The 15,446-nt window shown below is 44.6% G+C and overlaps 1 protein-coding gene across 7 annotated transcripts in view; it reads right to left on the bottom strand.

The window, feature by feature from the left end:
- TTYH3 (tweety family member 3) overlaps positions 1 to 15,446 on the bottom strand; it is a 75,661-nt gene that overhangs the window by 35,564 nt on the left and 24,651 nt on the right. For all 7 annotated transcript variants that reach the window (XR_008205878.1, XM_052679430.1, XM_052679425.1 and 4 more), the window contains exon 2: positions 6,010 to 6,179. Coding sequence is in view for 6 of the 7 variants with exons in the window: in XM_052679430.1 (XP_052535390.1) it covers positions 6,010 to 6,179 (170 nt within the window). In the remaining variant the exon portion in view is untranslated. The remainder of the gene's footprint in view (positions 1 to 6,009; positions 6,180 to 15,446) is intronic.

The raw sequence follows: 15,446 nt of genomic DNA, 5'->3' as shown, positions 1-15,446 counted from the left end.
GTTACAACCAGGCAAGTCAGCAATACCTTTTTATTAAGGCATCACTGCAGGAACTCACCATTCCCCAAGCCCTTTTTTTTCCCCTTAATAACAGAGAAAGAAAGAGCTTGTGAAGGGATCATACAACTAAACTCAGGGGTAAGTCAATCAAGGCACCAATTTCCTGTTCTCATCTCACATTTGGCTTCAGAATATTCAGACTCTTTTCTGAGATGGTTCTCAAGACACTAAGATTGGGCTACAAGAAAGGAAGGCAGTGGTGGTGCGGAGGGTGGAGGACAGGTTTTGTGTTGTGGTTTTTTGTTGTTGTTGTTTTGCATAAATTAAAGATTCCCTGGATTAAACAGTTTCTTCACAACAAGTTTGTGTTACAGCACAGCACTCACAGGGCTGGTTTGAAGGAGATAAACAAGAGGAAGGAAGCAAGTGAGACAACAGCTTTCAGGGGAAGCACAGTGCCTTTATTTTGACAGGAAGGGTCACCAGCACCACCACCATCCAGATGGGAAATGCACCCACACAGGCCAGGGTGGGCTCTGCCTGGCTGACAGTCACTTGCCTAGCTTTGCTCTGGCACACACAGCCTGCAGTCCAAACCACTGCTTCAGCTGTCACTCCTCTCCTGCAGGAACACAGCACCCAGCTTTCCTGCCCATGCCTTGTTTCCCCCCCCCCCCCCCCCCTCCCCTCGTTAATATTTGGGGGTAATACAAGAATGGAGTCTTTCTTCACAAACACCTTTCCTCAAATATTTTCATAATGCCAATGATGCCAATAATGAAAGAGAAAAGTTTTCCGCCTTGCTCCCTGGCAGCAGCTTTATATTGCAGGTGATGGGGATTAAGAAAACAAAAAACAACAACAACAAAAAGAAACCAACACTCCCTGACCGCTGAAAAATAATGTAGATTCTGAAATATGTCCATGTTTAGGATAAGGCAACTCAGCACCTCATCGCTGCAATTACAAACTTGTAACTTGAATTTCCCTAGCCCTGTATCAGAGCCAACAAACTCAGACAAATCTGCTGTCCAGAGCAGCACAAAAACTTTAGCAGCTGCTTTTACAACCAAATAAAACTTGGGACATTCCTGACACTGAATATGCAGATTCAGACCCTTTAAATTGTAAGCAATGTTATTCATCCTGTTCCAGTTACTAGAATGCTATTCTTTCAGCACAGGCTGAACCCCGCTGCTCGGTTCTTGGTATTCCAGCACAGCAGCACAGTTTGGTGGAAGAGGCTCAGAAGCAGCACGCTGCAGTCATTTTGTCCATAACACCACGATACAGGTAGGTACCTCAGCCAGTGTGGTCAAATGTGCTCAGCATGCAGTGCTACCATCACAGGAACTGACTGGAGACTCTGCCAAAGCAGAGGCAGCACTGCCCAGCAGCCATCCTCACAGGCTTTCTGCTCAGCCCTGCATTACCAACTTCAGCTGCCCACAGCCAGCTAGTCACAGGCATGACTCCTATAAGGCAGCAAGACAGCAACAGGAATTGGGGATAAAAGGCATTTAATTCAAGTAACAAATTCCCCTGGACACGCATGCGATATGTTCACTAGAGTCTACATGCAAGATTAATTACCACATTACAGCCCAGCAAAAGCCAGCTCTGCCCTCACACTGTGCTAGGAAAAGCCAGGCAATGGGAGAACTGCATGGTATTTAGCTTTCTGTAAGTATTTGGCCTCACCTACATCCAACAGTTGTTTCAAATCCCTGCCTACACACACACACAGGTAAAAAGCTGCTATTGTTTAAAGCAGATTTAAGGATTTGCACTCGTTTTTAACTATATTTTTATTTGATTAAAAAGAAACAGGGGCTCTCTTTCATCAGAGCTCAGTCTTTTAAAGTAAAAACAGATATACTTATTGTGACCCAACAGCATAAGCCCTTGAGGCCAAGACAGATCACGTGTTTCCATACACAAACCCTGGAAGGTTCTGCAGCCTCAGCTATAGCAGATACCATTCACATGACAAAATCATCGCCCAATGCCTGCATTTCTGTCATGCAGCCTGGATACAAGACCAACAATCCTGAATGACAAAGCTTTTTTTCCACCCTAGCACCCTCCAGATGATACGACTCCAACACATTTTCAACACTTGCATAAGAAAGTCACCTCTGCTGCTGCTATTGCCATTCCTGTTGCACTCACCTCCCCAACACGCACATCACCTCCCCATTCTTCACCATCCCACCCCCAGTTCTTCCTCCCAGACTTGTGTCAGTCCCCTGCTCCTTCCAGCACCCCTACCTCTCTCTGCCTTCCTTCTCAACAGTCTTTTAAATAAGAATCTGAAAATCCATCCCCCAAGCTTTTACGGGTCATTTAATAAATAGCTCCTGCTGCTTGGCTTGCTCATTTCACTAAGTTTTAGGAAACCTGTATATATTAATATGAGAAAAATGTGCATTTCTGAGATGAACACTCTCATTCCTATTGCCTATGTACTGTAACAGTTCTTTAAAGGGTTAAGCCATGAGAGAGAACAGCAGCAGGCTGTGACTTTAATTCATAGAGACAACAGTATGATTTCAATTACTGCATGTTGCAGCACTTCAGTGCTGCTTTACAGCAAGGCCCAAGAAATTCAAGTCTGCAGAAAAAAAAAACCACACATTTCCCTCTCTTTTCCTGAAAAGCTCACAGCAGAATTTCCCTGAGGACACAGCCTTCCTATTATTTGCATGCAAGAGTTGTGTGAGCTTAGGACATGCCGTAATAAAGAGACAAGAAAAAGAAATCAACTGCAATTCCAAATTACTTTGCAATGTCACCCACAAAAAAAATGTTTTATGGATTACAAAAGGTATATATGAACAGCAGAGCATTAATCTGACAGGGAGAACATATTCGTGCCTGCTGCTGTAGAGATCTTCCAGTCGTAACACACGCTGCACACAGAGAAAACCCCTGTGGATGTTCAATCACCAGTCTGAGAAGATGAGCACTAGCCATTCACATCACATCCTTAGAAATGAATAATCTAACTACACCAAGTCAGCTTTAATTACAGGAACTTCATAAGGAGAGCCCTTTTTAGACTTCATGTTCTCAGGAGGAATGTTAATTTGTCTGTCTAATTACCACCTTGCACTTTAGCACCAAGGGAAAGTGCTATTACTGGCACTTGAGAAAGCAAGATTTCGCCACCTATTTGTACCCATTTCTTTTAGGTATTCTCTCCAGGAAGCTTCCTACCTGCCTTCATAGCAGAGCTTCCTTCTGGGAGCATTACTGTGACCTACAGGTACTTGAGGATGAGATGATTTATATGAGATGACAACTCCCCATACACAGAAGCTGATGGAAATTACTAAGGACTAGAAATGAACTCACTTCTCAAGGAATAATCTAGGCAAGTCCATCCTGCAGCTTTGTGGTTCAAGCAACTGGGAAGACTCACTAGGGAGACAGTTTGCTGCAGAACTCCAGTTAACTAGTTCTGCCTTCCTGCTGGCTCAGCATTCCCCCCTTTGCTCAGCAGGAAATACAGAGTCATTAGAAAACGGTGATGCACAGTGATGCAGTACTCAGAAAGATTCACAAACAGCCCTCAGGGATCACCCACAACTTAGATAAGCATGTATTAGGCATGGCTGGGCTCAAACAGTTAATTAGTTTTCAGCTAGGAAGCCAACAATCCACTTCATGGAACTTGAACAGACCAGCCCAGCCTGCCTGGATCCTCTGGCTGCTTGAGCATCCAAGCTACCTTTGTTCACTTGCAAACAGCCATACAAACTGCCTCCCAGGTCAGCCTGCTGCCACAGACAGGTGTTCAGGAGAGCCTTATTCCCACTCACTGGAACATCACAGCATCTGCTGGTCAGGCAGTTCTGCTGTGTGTCATGCACAGCCAGGACAGGATACATCCAGTTGGCTGATCTTTGACTCTTGGTATTTAACTGGGATTTCCCACTAGCACAGAATAGATTCCATGCTTGTTGGGAGCTGTTTTTGCACCCCAGACAGACATTGAGTGCAGACAGCCCAAAGTCATCAGTTCAAGGGCACTGTCATGTCCAGCTGCTGGGAGAGGGGATGAACACAGAGCTCAGTCCCACAGGAGAGCAGCAGCACTCAGGCAGCACTTTCAGCTCCCACAGGTGGCATCACCCTGCTATCACAAAACAAACCAACGTCAGTGGGGAACTTTTATAAAACAAAATGGACTAAAACGAGTATTCATGCAATACCACCTCAGATTCCAGTAGAATCTTAATTGTTAGGATACTCCTGGATTTAATACTTGCTAAAACAAATGGTACACTAAGGATGTAAACCAATTGGTTAGATTTAGAGTGAGCCTAAAATGCTTCCCAGCTTGCGGCCATGACTGGGAATTGCATCAGTCTCACCAGAATTTAAATGCTGACCTTCCAACTTTAAATTGTCTCACACACAAATTTGGGAGATATGCAGAATTCCTCCTTTTCAACCTTGCCTACAATGAAAAACAAACAGAACTACCACACTGCAGCAGCTGTCTTGGACACAAATGCTGCATAACAATAGCTAACAAGTGCCTGTAACAGCAACACCACTATAAATAGCATCAGTTAGAGCTTCTGTAAGAAAGGGTTAGAACCACAGAGCTTTCAGTGGATTGGAATGGATGCAGTTGAAGCTCTTGAGATCACTAAAAATAAAGGTGACTGAAGTTGAGATTTCTTCTTTATGACTTGTTCTCCAGTTTGTCTTTTTATTCCAGGCACTTTCTTGCAGTCAGCAGAGCACAGGAGAAAGAGCTCCGTGCAAAGGCAGCATTATTTGCTAATGCATGAGGTCTCCAAATCACTGAGCCCTGGACTTTATAGGCAAATCCATCCACAGCTTGCTAAACTCACAGCACAGTGATATCTATGCTCTGTTCCAGTATGACAGGGGTTTTCTAGTCTCTCAAATATACCTTGAAAGAGTAAATACAGAAGTCCATTAGTAGCCCTTGAAAAGCTGAGCATGGCCTTCAAGGAACATGCTTGCTTCCATAAAGGTGGGTCTAGAACATGATCTATTAGCAATTATAGTGAGCCATGAGATGACAAAAAAGCAAGCTTGTCATTGTTATCTCCTTCATGAATAGGGGACAGCTCTCAAACCTGCAAAGGGGAAAATCAGACCACCTGAAACCTTGGGTAAGAGCAGCTGATGCTTGGAATCAGCAAAAAAAACCCGAAAAACAAAACAACAGAAAAACCACTCCAAACCTCAGCACTCAGTGCAAATGCCCATGGATCCCAGAGAACTCACCCTTCTCAAGTCCAGATAAATTAAATCCAAAGTTCTTTCCTGACATTTGCATGCATGTTCCCACTTTCAGATGTCCCATCATTGTCTTTCTGGGAGATGGGAACTACATCTTTGTTGACCAAAAACCAGAGTGTCAAACAAACTCTCTTCTAACGTCTTCTGTGTGTGCTCTCCACCAGCTCCTTAACTCTCCTGTTTTCACTTCCGAAAGTTTCCGTTGTTCAGTCACAACATGAAGCACTGCTGACACTGGCAGCATCACCAACAACCACTGCACGTTGCTGTAGATGAAATGCAGCAATGCCTTACACAGATTCCACCTGCATGTCCACATCCAGTCAAAAACTAACACCCCCAGACCCAAAAGAACTATCTGTGCCTCTTTCTTCATAATCCACTTTCCCCATAGTCGTTCTTTGTGGACACCCCACCTAGACCTGACAATTCCTTGAACTTTGGACCCATTCAACTTAAGCGTTAAGCCCCCAAGGAGATAGTGCCTCTGATTTACCACTTGCACAGAATCAAAGAACAGGACATTAGCTATTCCTTTTCACGCTGCTGAAATCATTAGGCACTTCAGCAAGTGGTATAGTGGAAGAAAATACTTTAAAACACACAAATACAGAGGGGAAAAAGAAATGACCAACAATTACTAACCACAGGCAAGCACACCACATGAAAACAGCATGCAGGATGTCCTGCACCATGGAAGAGAAGCATCCCTCACAGCCTTACCTGCACACCAGGGTTGCGATGATGACACACCATGCTGTACAGCAGCAGTCGGCATTCAAGTGTTCTTCGCTCTTTCGGTGGCGGCAGCAGAGCCAGAAGGAGTAGAACAAGAGGAAGAGCAGGTCCAGAGCCAGGCAGGAGAGCGCAATGCCACCCAGCAGCAGCAGAGCCTGTGGGAAACAAAACCCATCATTACCCACAGCCGCCATCACTGCCCACAGTGCAGGCTGCAAGCAGAGCCCAGAGGCCTCAGCAGTGATGCAGTGCTAAAGGCCAACTCTGGGAACCAGTTGTTGGGTAAGGGTTTCTGCTTTGTTTTCAGAAGCCAGAAACAGGAGACATGCAGCCTCACTTCCTCCTCCTGCCTCTACTCAGTGACACCACATCCTGTCTTCGAACCACAAGGAGCTGAGCCATTTTGTCCAACCCGGTCTGCAAACAGTCAAAGTCAATCAGGGATGGTTTCCTCTTTGCTCCAGATCAGAGGTCAGCAGATTTAGAGAGAGGAAAAAAATAAATAAACAGTTCAGCCAGCTGCCTCTATCTGTACAGTCCTTTAATCCTCATGAATAAATATGCAGGGCTCTTCATTAGAAATCCAAGTGCATGAGTAGGTCTGAAAGGGGGTGGAATTTATTATACATGAGTGAGATTGAATTAAAAAGAAAAAAAGAATGCCCATGCAACTCTTCTATTCTAGATAGGCCTCGAATAAATGCTAAATCCCTCCATCTACCACCCATCCACTTACAAATATACAGTAAAACTAATGCGGGTGCTACAGACACAGCAGCTCAAAGTAGTCACAAGCGGAGGTATTGTCACACCTATTTCTATTCAGATGTTCCCTGGGAGGAAAGGAAAGCCTTAAGTGGTTAACTGCATTCCAATTATTTTGTATTCAGAAAATCCTGGCCCAAATGCCAAAATGCAAAACTGCTTCATTGAATAAAAAAAACAAAATCAGTTCTAACACCAAATCCAGTCACCCTGTCTCATGTGAATGAATGAATGAATGAAATTACGGATGTTATTTCATGTAGAAGAGTTTGAGGGCAAACCTTGCATAGCGGTGACAAACACCAACAAACTGTATAGTTAAAGGCCCCAAGTTTCATCACTGCCCTAACATGAGAAAAGCAGGCACAGATCAGTATCAGCAAATGTAACACAAAAGTTCAGGCATTTTTAATTAGCATCTCTTTTCCTCCTTAGGAATGCCACAGTTGCAGTAAGATTCTCAACAATGTTTACGAGTACTTCTAAACCAGACTGGTAACAAGTTCCTCTTCAAAAAGTTCTTTCCCTTCCTTCCCCCCAGCTCTCTCTGTAGGTACTCCCAGCTGAGTTATTATCTTGGCAAGCTACATGAGCCACACAACACTGGAACATACTTCCCAGCCAAGCCAACGTCAGTGTTTACAGCTGTAGTGCCCATCAACCATTCATAATGAGATTCACACTCATTAGGGCTGTCTGCTGCATCACAGATATTCCATGTTGTACCGTGCTGCTCGCCTTTGCAGCCCAAAGGAACCAACCCAAAGCTCAGCAGCCGTGCCAGGGATGCAGAGCACCTACAGGTGCAGCTTTCCCAAACTAAACAGCTGAAACTCCGTCCTCCTATAGGAACTGAACCTGGGTTGTTTTTTGTTTTTTTTTTTTTTTTTGAGAAAGAGAGAGAAAGAAGTGGGGGTGGAAGGGAAAAAGCACAATCCCCCTTTCCCATGATTACGCCAGATGGTGCGTGCTGTTCAAGTTCCTGAGCAGAGAGAGGCCTTCGAGAGGGAAGCTGCCTTCAGAGACCCAAAGTTCTCCCACTTCTGAAGGCCTGCCATGCACAAGCACTCAATACTAAATTAACCAACACATTCGGCGTACCAAAGCTCCTTGGGGACGTTGGTTGTTTTTTAAACACTTCAGGCTGCTGTAACACCAAGCTTTCCTGCACTGCATGCCTGCACTTCTTTGCTCACACCCTCAGCCCTCCCGCACGCACCAGCAGGCACTGCTGCTGGAAAGCAGAGCTCACCAAAAAGCTTCTCCCACAGACTCTTTATCAGCAAAAAAAAAAAGTCACTGCAGCTCCAGATGTGGAGGAACAGATCCCTTCAAATGGGGGAAAAAGAAAAGAAAAAAACAAACACCTAAAAAGACTGCTATGCACCAAGCAACCTGAAGTGCTCACTTTGAAGGGATGCTTTAACGCGTGCTGAATGTAAGCATTTAGCCAAAAGGACTTGGCTGGCCAGTGCACCAAGATCTGCATTTCATTTTCCAGAGAATATTTGTTTTCCATTAATGGATATGTGCCATGACAACAAGTGAAATCATCCAGCAGAGCAGTTATTAATCTTTCTGACTGATGAGTCAGTTTAGGACCCAGAGACTGGCTGGCAGTGAAAGCCTGGTTGCAACCACAGATATGCCTGTGCCTACTTCTCAGGATTAAATAACAGTATTTAAAAAGGGAGGTTGAGGTTGGATAAGCCCTCAGACATTTTATCCTGCAACACTAAATCTGGGACTCGGTTATCCAAGGCCACATTATCCCAAGTAAATGTAAAGTTATGCACTGGGCCTTTTGCCACAAAAGAGCATCAATTTTTCTTTGAACATTTGCTGAACTATCAGAACCTTTATCGCAAATGATGCATGAACTGCCCTTACAGGAAAACGAAGACAACTTGGAGGAGCAACATTTTACCACTGTGCTGACACTAATGGCAGAAGTGGAGACAGAGCAGTCCCTGAAAACGAGTGTAAATCCAAGTGGTATCAGCCAGGATGGCAGGAGACAAAGTGTTCAGAAGCTCTTTCAAAATAAAAGTACATGGGGAAGTAACCAAGAGCAGCACTGTTAGGTTAGAAAGGCACTGTGAAACCTGAACGCTCTCGGTCTCGTGCAGGAACGTGCTCAGCAGCCTCCTGCAGTGTTAACAGCCTTCCTCAGCTCTGACTGGCTGCCAGGGTTCATGGCATTCACCCTCTCAATATGAATAAGAAGCCAAAAGGGGCAGAAAACATCCAGGCTCCCTTGCAGAGAGAGGCACCATCACAGTAGGAAATACAAGGCACGGCGAGAAGCTCCCCCCCACAAAAACACCCCTGTACTGATTAGCTCCATTGAGCCAGGAGCTAGCTCACTGCACTAGGGTACCTTCAGGTGCTGATACTGCACCCCGAGGACATACATGCTGATTGGCCTTAAGTGCAGCACAATTCACAGCCTCCAGGACCACAGCTTCTGTTCCTGCAGACAGATTCAACCAACATGCAGCCCTGTCTATTGGATGATAAATGTCCACACAAAACAGCTGTTTGCAGCTCTCTCCAACCACAAGTTCCCAACTGTGATCTACATCATTACATACATGAATGTCTCTCTCATCTCCCTGGTCCTGGTAGGCTAATTTCTGCTCCTGAAATTGCACTTCAGGGACGGATACTCCATTACATCCTCCCCAGCAGGAAGTGTCCTCACATAAGAAATTGCCATCACAAATGCAGTCAAGAAAGGGAATATCAATCTGCACAACAGAAATGGGCTATACAAGGCACATCTGAGTACGTTTCCTAATAGAGGGAAGCTCAAAATAAAGCGCTACAAAACAGGTAGCGGTGAGTGTTGGACCGCACTCACAGGAGTGTCAAGATCTAACATTGCCAGAAGAGCTGCTGGTTCATCACCTGACTACAGAGGAGTGATGGCTGAGCGAGTCCTCCCACCTCCACCTCTCCCTGCCACAAAGGTTACTTGGCACAATAAATCCTGGCACCACCACAGGGTTAGAAAGTTAATCCTGAATAAGCACATGGATTATTTCGAATCAGTGTGTATTAACTGAAGTTTTACTCATTTCAACCTATACAGCTTCCAATTACCTCATTTTTTTTTGACCTGAACAATATTAGCAGCAGCGTGGCATAGTGAACAACTATTCACATGGAAGAGGTGATGGTTATTTCTGGATAGCATTGCTATTTTATTGCTAGTCATAAAGTCCACTCAAACCTCAAGAAGAAACTTGAGACCAAAGCTGAAAGCCCTCAGGTGGTTCCCAAAAATCATGCCATTTTCCTTTTAATCTTGCATCGATACTTTAAAAATTATTTCCTCTTAAACTTTGCAATTCCAACCCACAGGACAAAATAGGAAATCCAACAGCTACAGCTTTTGAGCATCTCAACAACAGGGCTGTATTAATCATTGCCAGATTGAAAACCCTTTTATAGTTCTACCTTAAAGCTAGCATTTGCCAAAAGAAAGCTTTCCACTCAATCTGTAACTAACGTTCCTTCTGGATTTCCATGCAGTGACTTAAGATTGTGATAATAAAACAGACAGAAGAGGTTAAAGGAGTGTGGGAAGAGAAAAACGTTCACCCAGAAGAACAAATGAAGCAAATTGGGCTGCTGCCAAAGCAGCACTCATCTCTATTTATTCCATGAAGGACGGAAGTCTTCTTAAGCAAGAAAAGAAACTTCTGCAGGATAGCATCATGCCCACTCTCCTTCCTACTCCTTTTTTGCAGTCCTTAGGGCACCTGAAGAGCTTATGTGCTCATAGATAATTACGTCCTACTCAACCAAACTCTGTGCAATGCTGGCAACAGGAGCAACACATTTTGACCCCTCATCAGCTTGTTCTGAATGTGCTGCTGTGAGTCCAGAGACTTGACTTTCATTCCGTATCCCTTCTGATGGAAAGCGTCGTATGTGGCGTCCACTGAGGTTCATCCCACGGCCTCTAGAGAAGGGGAAACACAGCCAACCATGTATCAGTGAATCTAATTGGGAAGGGGGGGGGGAGAGGGGGGAGTGATGGACATGGAAGCCACTACTGATCTCAGCACTAAACCATCCCTATCTCCTCCGCCTGGGGAACAGGCCTTCCCAGGCCAATTACTGCATTCAACACAGTGGAGAGCCAGGCTGGGCAGGAAACGTGCTGTGGAAGAGCCTTTTCCCACGGTACTGGGATGTATTCTCCTTCATTAGGGATCCCTTGGCAGAGAAGAAGAGCACCATGGAAACAGAGGACAGGTTCTGCTGTCTTATCTCCTTATACAGACATCTCCCAGGGAAAGCACGCTGTACAGAAGCGCAGAACATTACGGATAGATATATTAACAGCAAGTCCACACTGGAGTAGCAATATAGGCCAACACTTCGCCTTTGGCTTTTTTGGCTACTGGCTTTCCTTTCTGGGAAAAAAAAAGGAAAAATGCCAAGGATTATGTCATGCTTCTTTATTTTTATTTTTAAATCACCTGAGGACAATACACCAGGCTAAAACAGATCCGCAGTTGAAACATCTAGCATGACTGGATAGCTCAAATCTATTGAAACACGGGCTGTTTTCCTCTGTCCTGAGAAACAACCTGCACAGGTAAGGGCATTCTGGAGTTAATTGGAATTAGAGCTGCGAACTAAAGCCACGTTAATTACAAATGAGCGTTCACACAGGGATTTACTGTAGTTTAACTAGAATGGCCTTAATTCAATGCAGTTTAATTCACTTTAGTGCATTTAAAGTGGTTTAACTAATCTGCTTTGAATTTATTCCTCGAGTTAATTCAGATTAAATTCTCAAGTGCTCTTGTGCAGGCAACGACTGAGAACAAGGCTAGGTTGATTAAAAATTTATCACCATTTCCTCCATACTAACATTCTGACCTCTTACTTCACAATTAAAGACTTTCCATGTTGCCTTTATATTTGGTCCAACTCACAGAAGCCAGCAACGCCGAAGCCAAAAAGGCCCTTCAGATACACTGTTTGTTGCAATAACCAGCACGCACTGCAGTCTGCACCAGAGCTTGGTTGAGAGCTGTGGTTTAACAGTTGATAGTGCAGGTACATACAGACACCTCAGCTCCCATGGGTTACATGGTGGCAGGTGCTAGAATTCAACACAGCATCTCCCCTCACAAACCAAAGAGAGATGGAGAGCAGTAAGTAGAAAAGATTTGCTTAACAATGGCGTTGGATTTTTTTCCTGCCCACGAATGCAGATCTAATCCATGCTAATCAGCAGTGAACGCTGGCATTCTAGTCGGTTGAAGTCAAATAACAATCCTTTTATTCCCTTAGCTGTTACCAACTCAGCAATCTCCATCTTACACAGCAAGGAACCATTCCCAGAGGTAAGGGGGTCCTCCAAACTGGATGTTCTTATCCTTAGTTTCTTCATAATGCTGGCTGAAAGCCTCTCTGCACTACAGTGATGAAAAGAATGAGACACTCTCACCAAATTCAGTTTCCACTGACAGGTCCCCACAGACTAAATCTTTATTAAATGAGGCTTAGCTCAGAACTGGCAGCTTGTCAAATGAGCATTCTCGCTGAAAAGGCGGATTTCCTTCCTGGGGATTCTGCAGATTCCCTTGCAGGGCTCAAAGAAAAAAAAGGCATGGATGCATTGGTGTTCAATGCAAGTCTTTGCCCCAAATCCCAGACCAGCAAAATGCGTAAGGAACCCCTTCGGGAACTTCAGCTTTAGAAGTTTATTTTTTCCTATCATTCCCAGCTGGATGAAGTTAAGCCTATTAGCTTTGTTTAAAGACAAAGATCAAATAAATATTGGGAAGGTGAAGGGCTCCAAAGGGAGCACTGGAAGAGTTCACAGGGTCTCTCCTGCACAGCTGATGCACACACTTGTCCAGCTCACCCATGCCAAACCTGCACAATTCCACCACTGCTCCTTTCCCACATGGGATGAGCTCACACCATCCTGCCCAACAGTGGTCCCCATACTCAGTCTTTCAAAAGCAACTTCATTTCCTTGCTTAGAAAGCTGTATCATCCATTAAAGTCTTAAAATCCAATCTCCTCACAAGGTAATTTTCCAGTAAAGTGGATAATGGAAAGAAACCCTGTGCTATAAAGGCGGTATGAATTTAATGCTTCTCAAACTCAGGGATAAGCAAGTACTGCCTGCATTACCTGGCTCAAGCCCAAGTGCTGTATAAATTCCCATGCCAAGACAATTCCCCATCCCCAGCCCTGCTGCGGGTGCTGGGCTCCACTCTCTCTTGCTTGGAACTCCCCGAAGGTGAGATGCAGCACTGCCAAGCTGCCTGTTGCACGCAGCCACGGGCTGGGGTTTGCTTGCACAGCTCAGCACGTGACCTTAGCAGCACTGGTATATTTTAAAAAAGGCAGGAAATGCTTAGGCCTGAAGCCCAGTGACTTAATCCAATTTCCCCCCTTTTTCCCTTCCCCCTTCTCCAACGTGGGCTCTCAGACAATGCATTTCATTTAGAGGGGAAAAATCTCATACGTGCCTACCCTTGCTCACTATCAAGCAAAGTGTTTGGACACCATGTTTGCTACCTGTCTATGCTGACCATACATAGGCAACACCAGTCTCGAGGATTTCCTTTCATACCCCCACCCCCCAATCTGTAAGGCATTTGTACTCTATTGCAGGTTACCAGCTCTCTTTAACTGCTGCTGTTTCTTACGAGATGCAGTTTGAAACCCAAGTATTCATACAGCTCCTGTGAATTGCAAGAGCTCTGCCTACATTTTGGTAAAGACAGTTGCATGCACCCCCTTTTGCTACCCTTTTCCTCTCCAGGACTCAAAGCCTGTTCTTTCCAGGATTGAATTGGGAATGACATAGCGGCTGGTTTAAATTAAAAGCCATATTTAGGATCACAGCACAGTACTATTTGGCCTGCTTACTTCTCTCTTAAAACAGCTAAGCAAATCAGAGAGCATCAACCACCAGGGCTCAAACACCCAGCCCTCAGCTACGATTTCCCAAGCAGGAGCAGCCCAGCAACTACCACACAGCAGTCAGACAGCAACCAGCTCTGATAAAGGCTTACACACACTTTTTCTGTTTGGGAGTGGAAATGCAAAGCACTGGGGAAGGACAGTGGAAATGAGAACCACCCCTAAGCAGAACAGAAAATAAAAAAAACTTATCTCAGCTGTGCAAACTTCATCCAACAGAACACCAACCCATCAGTGGGTTAAGTTCATCCCACCATCACGGACAGCAGTTTCCAAAGGTGTGACAGCTGTAGATAACATGGCTGCTCCATCATCACTCCACATCACTTTTCATTTGCCAGGTTGTTGCCTTCAGTGGTTTGACATCACATCATACACACTAGTTATGAAGTTTTTGGAAAAACTTGAACAAATAGCATATACATCCAGCTGCATACAGAGCATGCACAGACATACAGCACAAGCATTCTTCCTTTCATACAGTGCTGGCATCCTCTCCATGCATCTCGTGATTTGCAAACATATCCAAGCAGGGAAAAACAGATCAAGTGTGGCCACTTCCTAACTACCCCAAGAGTTAAAATAAAAGCACTGACTTTCCAAATTTCCCTCCAAAGTTTCCATATGAAAGAAGTTCATTTTAATAGATTTTTATTACTATTATTATTATTTAGAAACAGCTGCTCTTGGACTGAAGCAGTTATAGAAAGTCAGTCAGGTTGCCTTCCATTCTTTTCCACTGTTGGACCCTGCAGGGCATCCCATCCTCTCAGGGACATCACTTGCAGTCCTCCACCTCCAAATCATTTCAGTGGGGATGGAACCAGGATTTCATAAAGCCCACTAATGGGACACAAACAGGTAAAGAAGCTCACTCACTGTGGGGAGAAGTGATGCCGTAGGGGCAAAAAAAAATAAAGCAGCTGCACTACCTTTGTTCTCAAGTAATGTGTGTAAATAGCATATTCCAGCATCTAACCAGATGAGCTCATTTTTAAGGAGACTGCCCAGGGTAGAGCAGTGGTTTTGTGGCAAGGTTCAGAACTGATCTGCAAAGAACACCAAGCACTTTTTAATTGGAAGCAATGAATTTGTACTCCTTGCAATCAGAGGGATTGTAGAAGCGTTCCAACCGTACCGCAGGAACGCAAGAACTGTGTAGGAACCCAAGAGAGACGAAAATATTTAAGACAAACATAGATAACGTGATCACTGCTGTGCCAGTAGGGTAGTGTTCCTCAATCATTTGCAGAATGATATCTTGCCCAGAAAATTGTGCATGGCAGCACCTCTGCAGGCACCATTTTAATCCCATTTATATTTTAGTGCTGGTTTTTTTTTTTCTCCCCCATACATTCTTTGCTGCACACAGTAAACTCAACCATATCAACATTTCCACCGTCTTAAACCTTTCAATAAAGCCCCAAATCATTGTGCTCTTGCTAGCTTCCTTATGACATAATTCCTACATGAAGCCAGCTTTAAGGCAGCACACTGGCCATGAAGAGGAGCCATGAAGGATTGGACGTGGCAGTCTCCCATGGGGCTGGAGATTTCCTCTATGAGCTGGGAGGGATGCAGACCTGAGCTGACATCCCTGAACAAACAACACCAACATGCAGACTGGCAGTGATAATGGCTGCACTTCTCACCCTAAATTCAACCCAAAACTTCCTCTTCAAAGACTACAG

The sequence above is a fragment of the Tympanuchus pallidicinctus genome, unplaced genomic scaffold (assembly GCF_026119805.1).
Source record: "Tympanuchus pallidicinctus isolate F22 unplaced genomic scaffold, pur_lepc_1.0 scaffold18, whole genome shotgun sequence".
In the NCBI taxonomy this organism is placed as follows: domain Eukaryota; kingdom Metazoa; phylum Chordata; class Aves; order Galliformes; family Phasianidae; genus Tympanuchus; species Tympanuchus pallidicinctus.
This window is presented reverse-complemented; position numbering and strand designations above follow the sequence as displayed.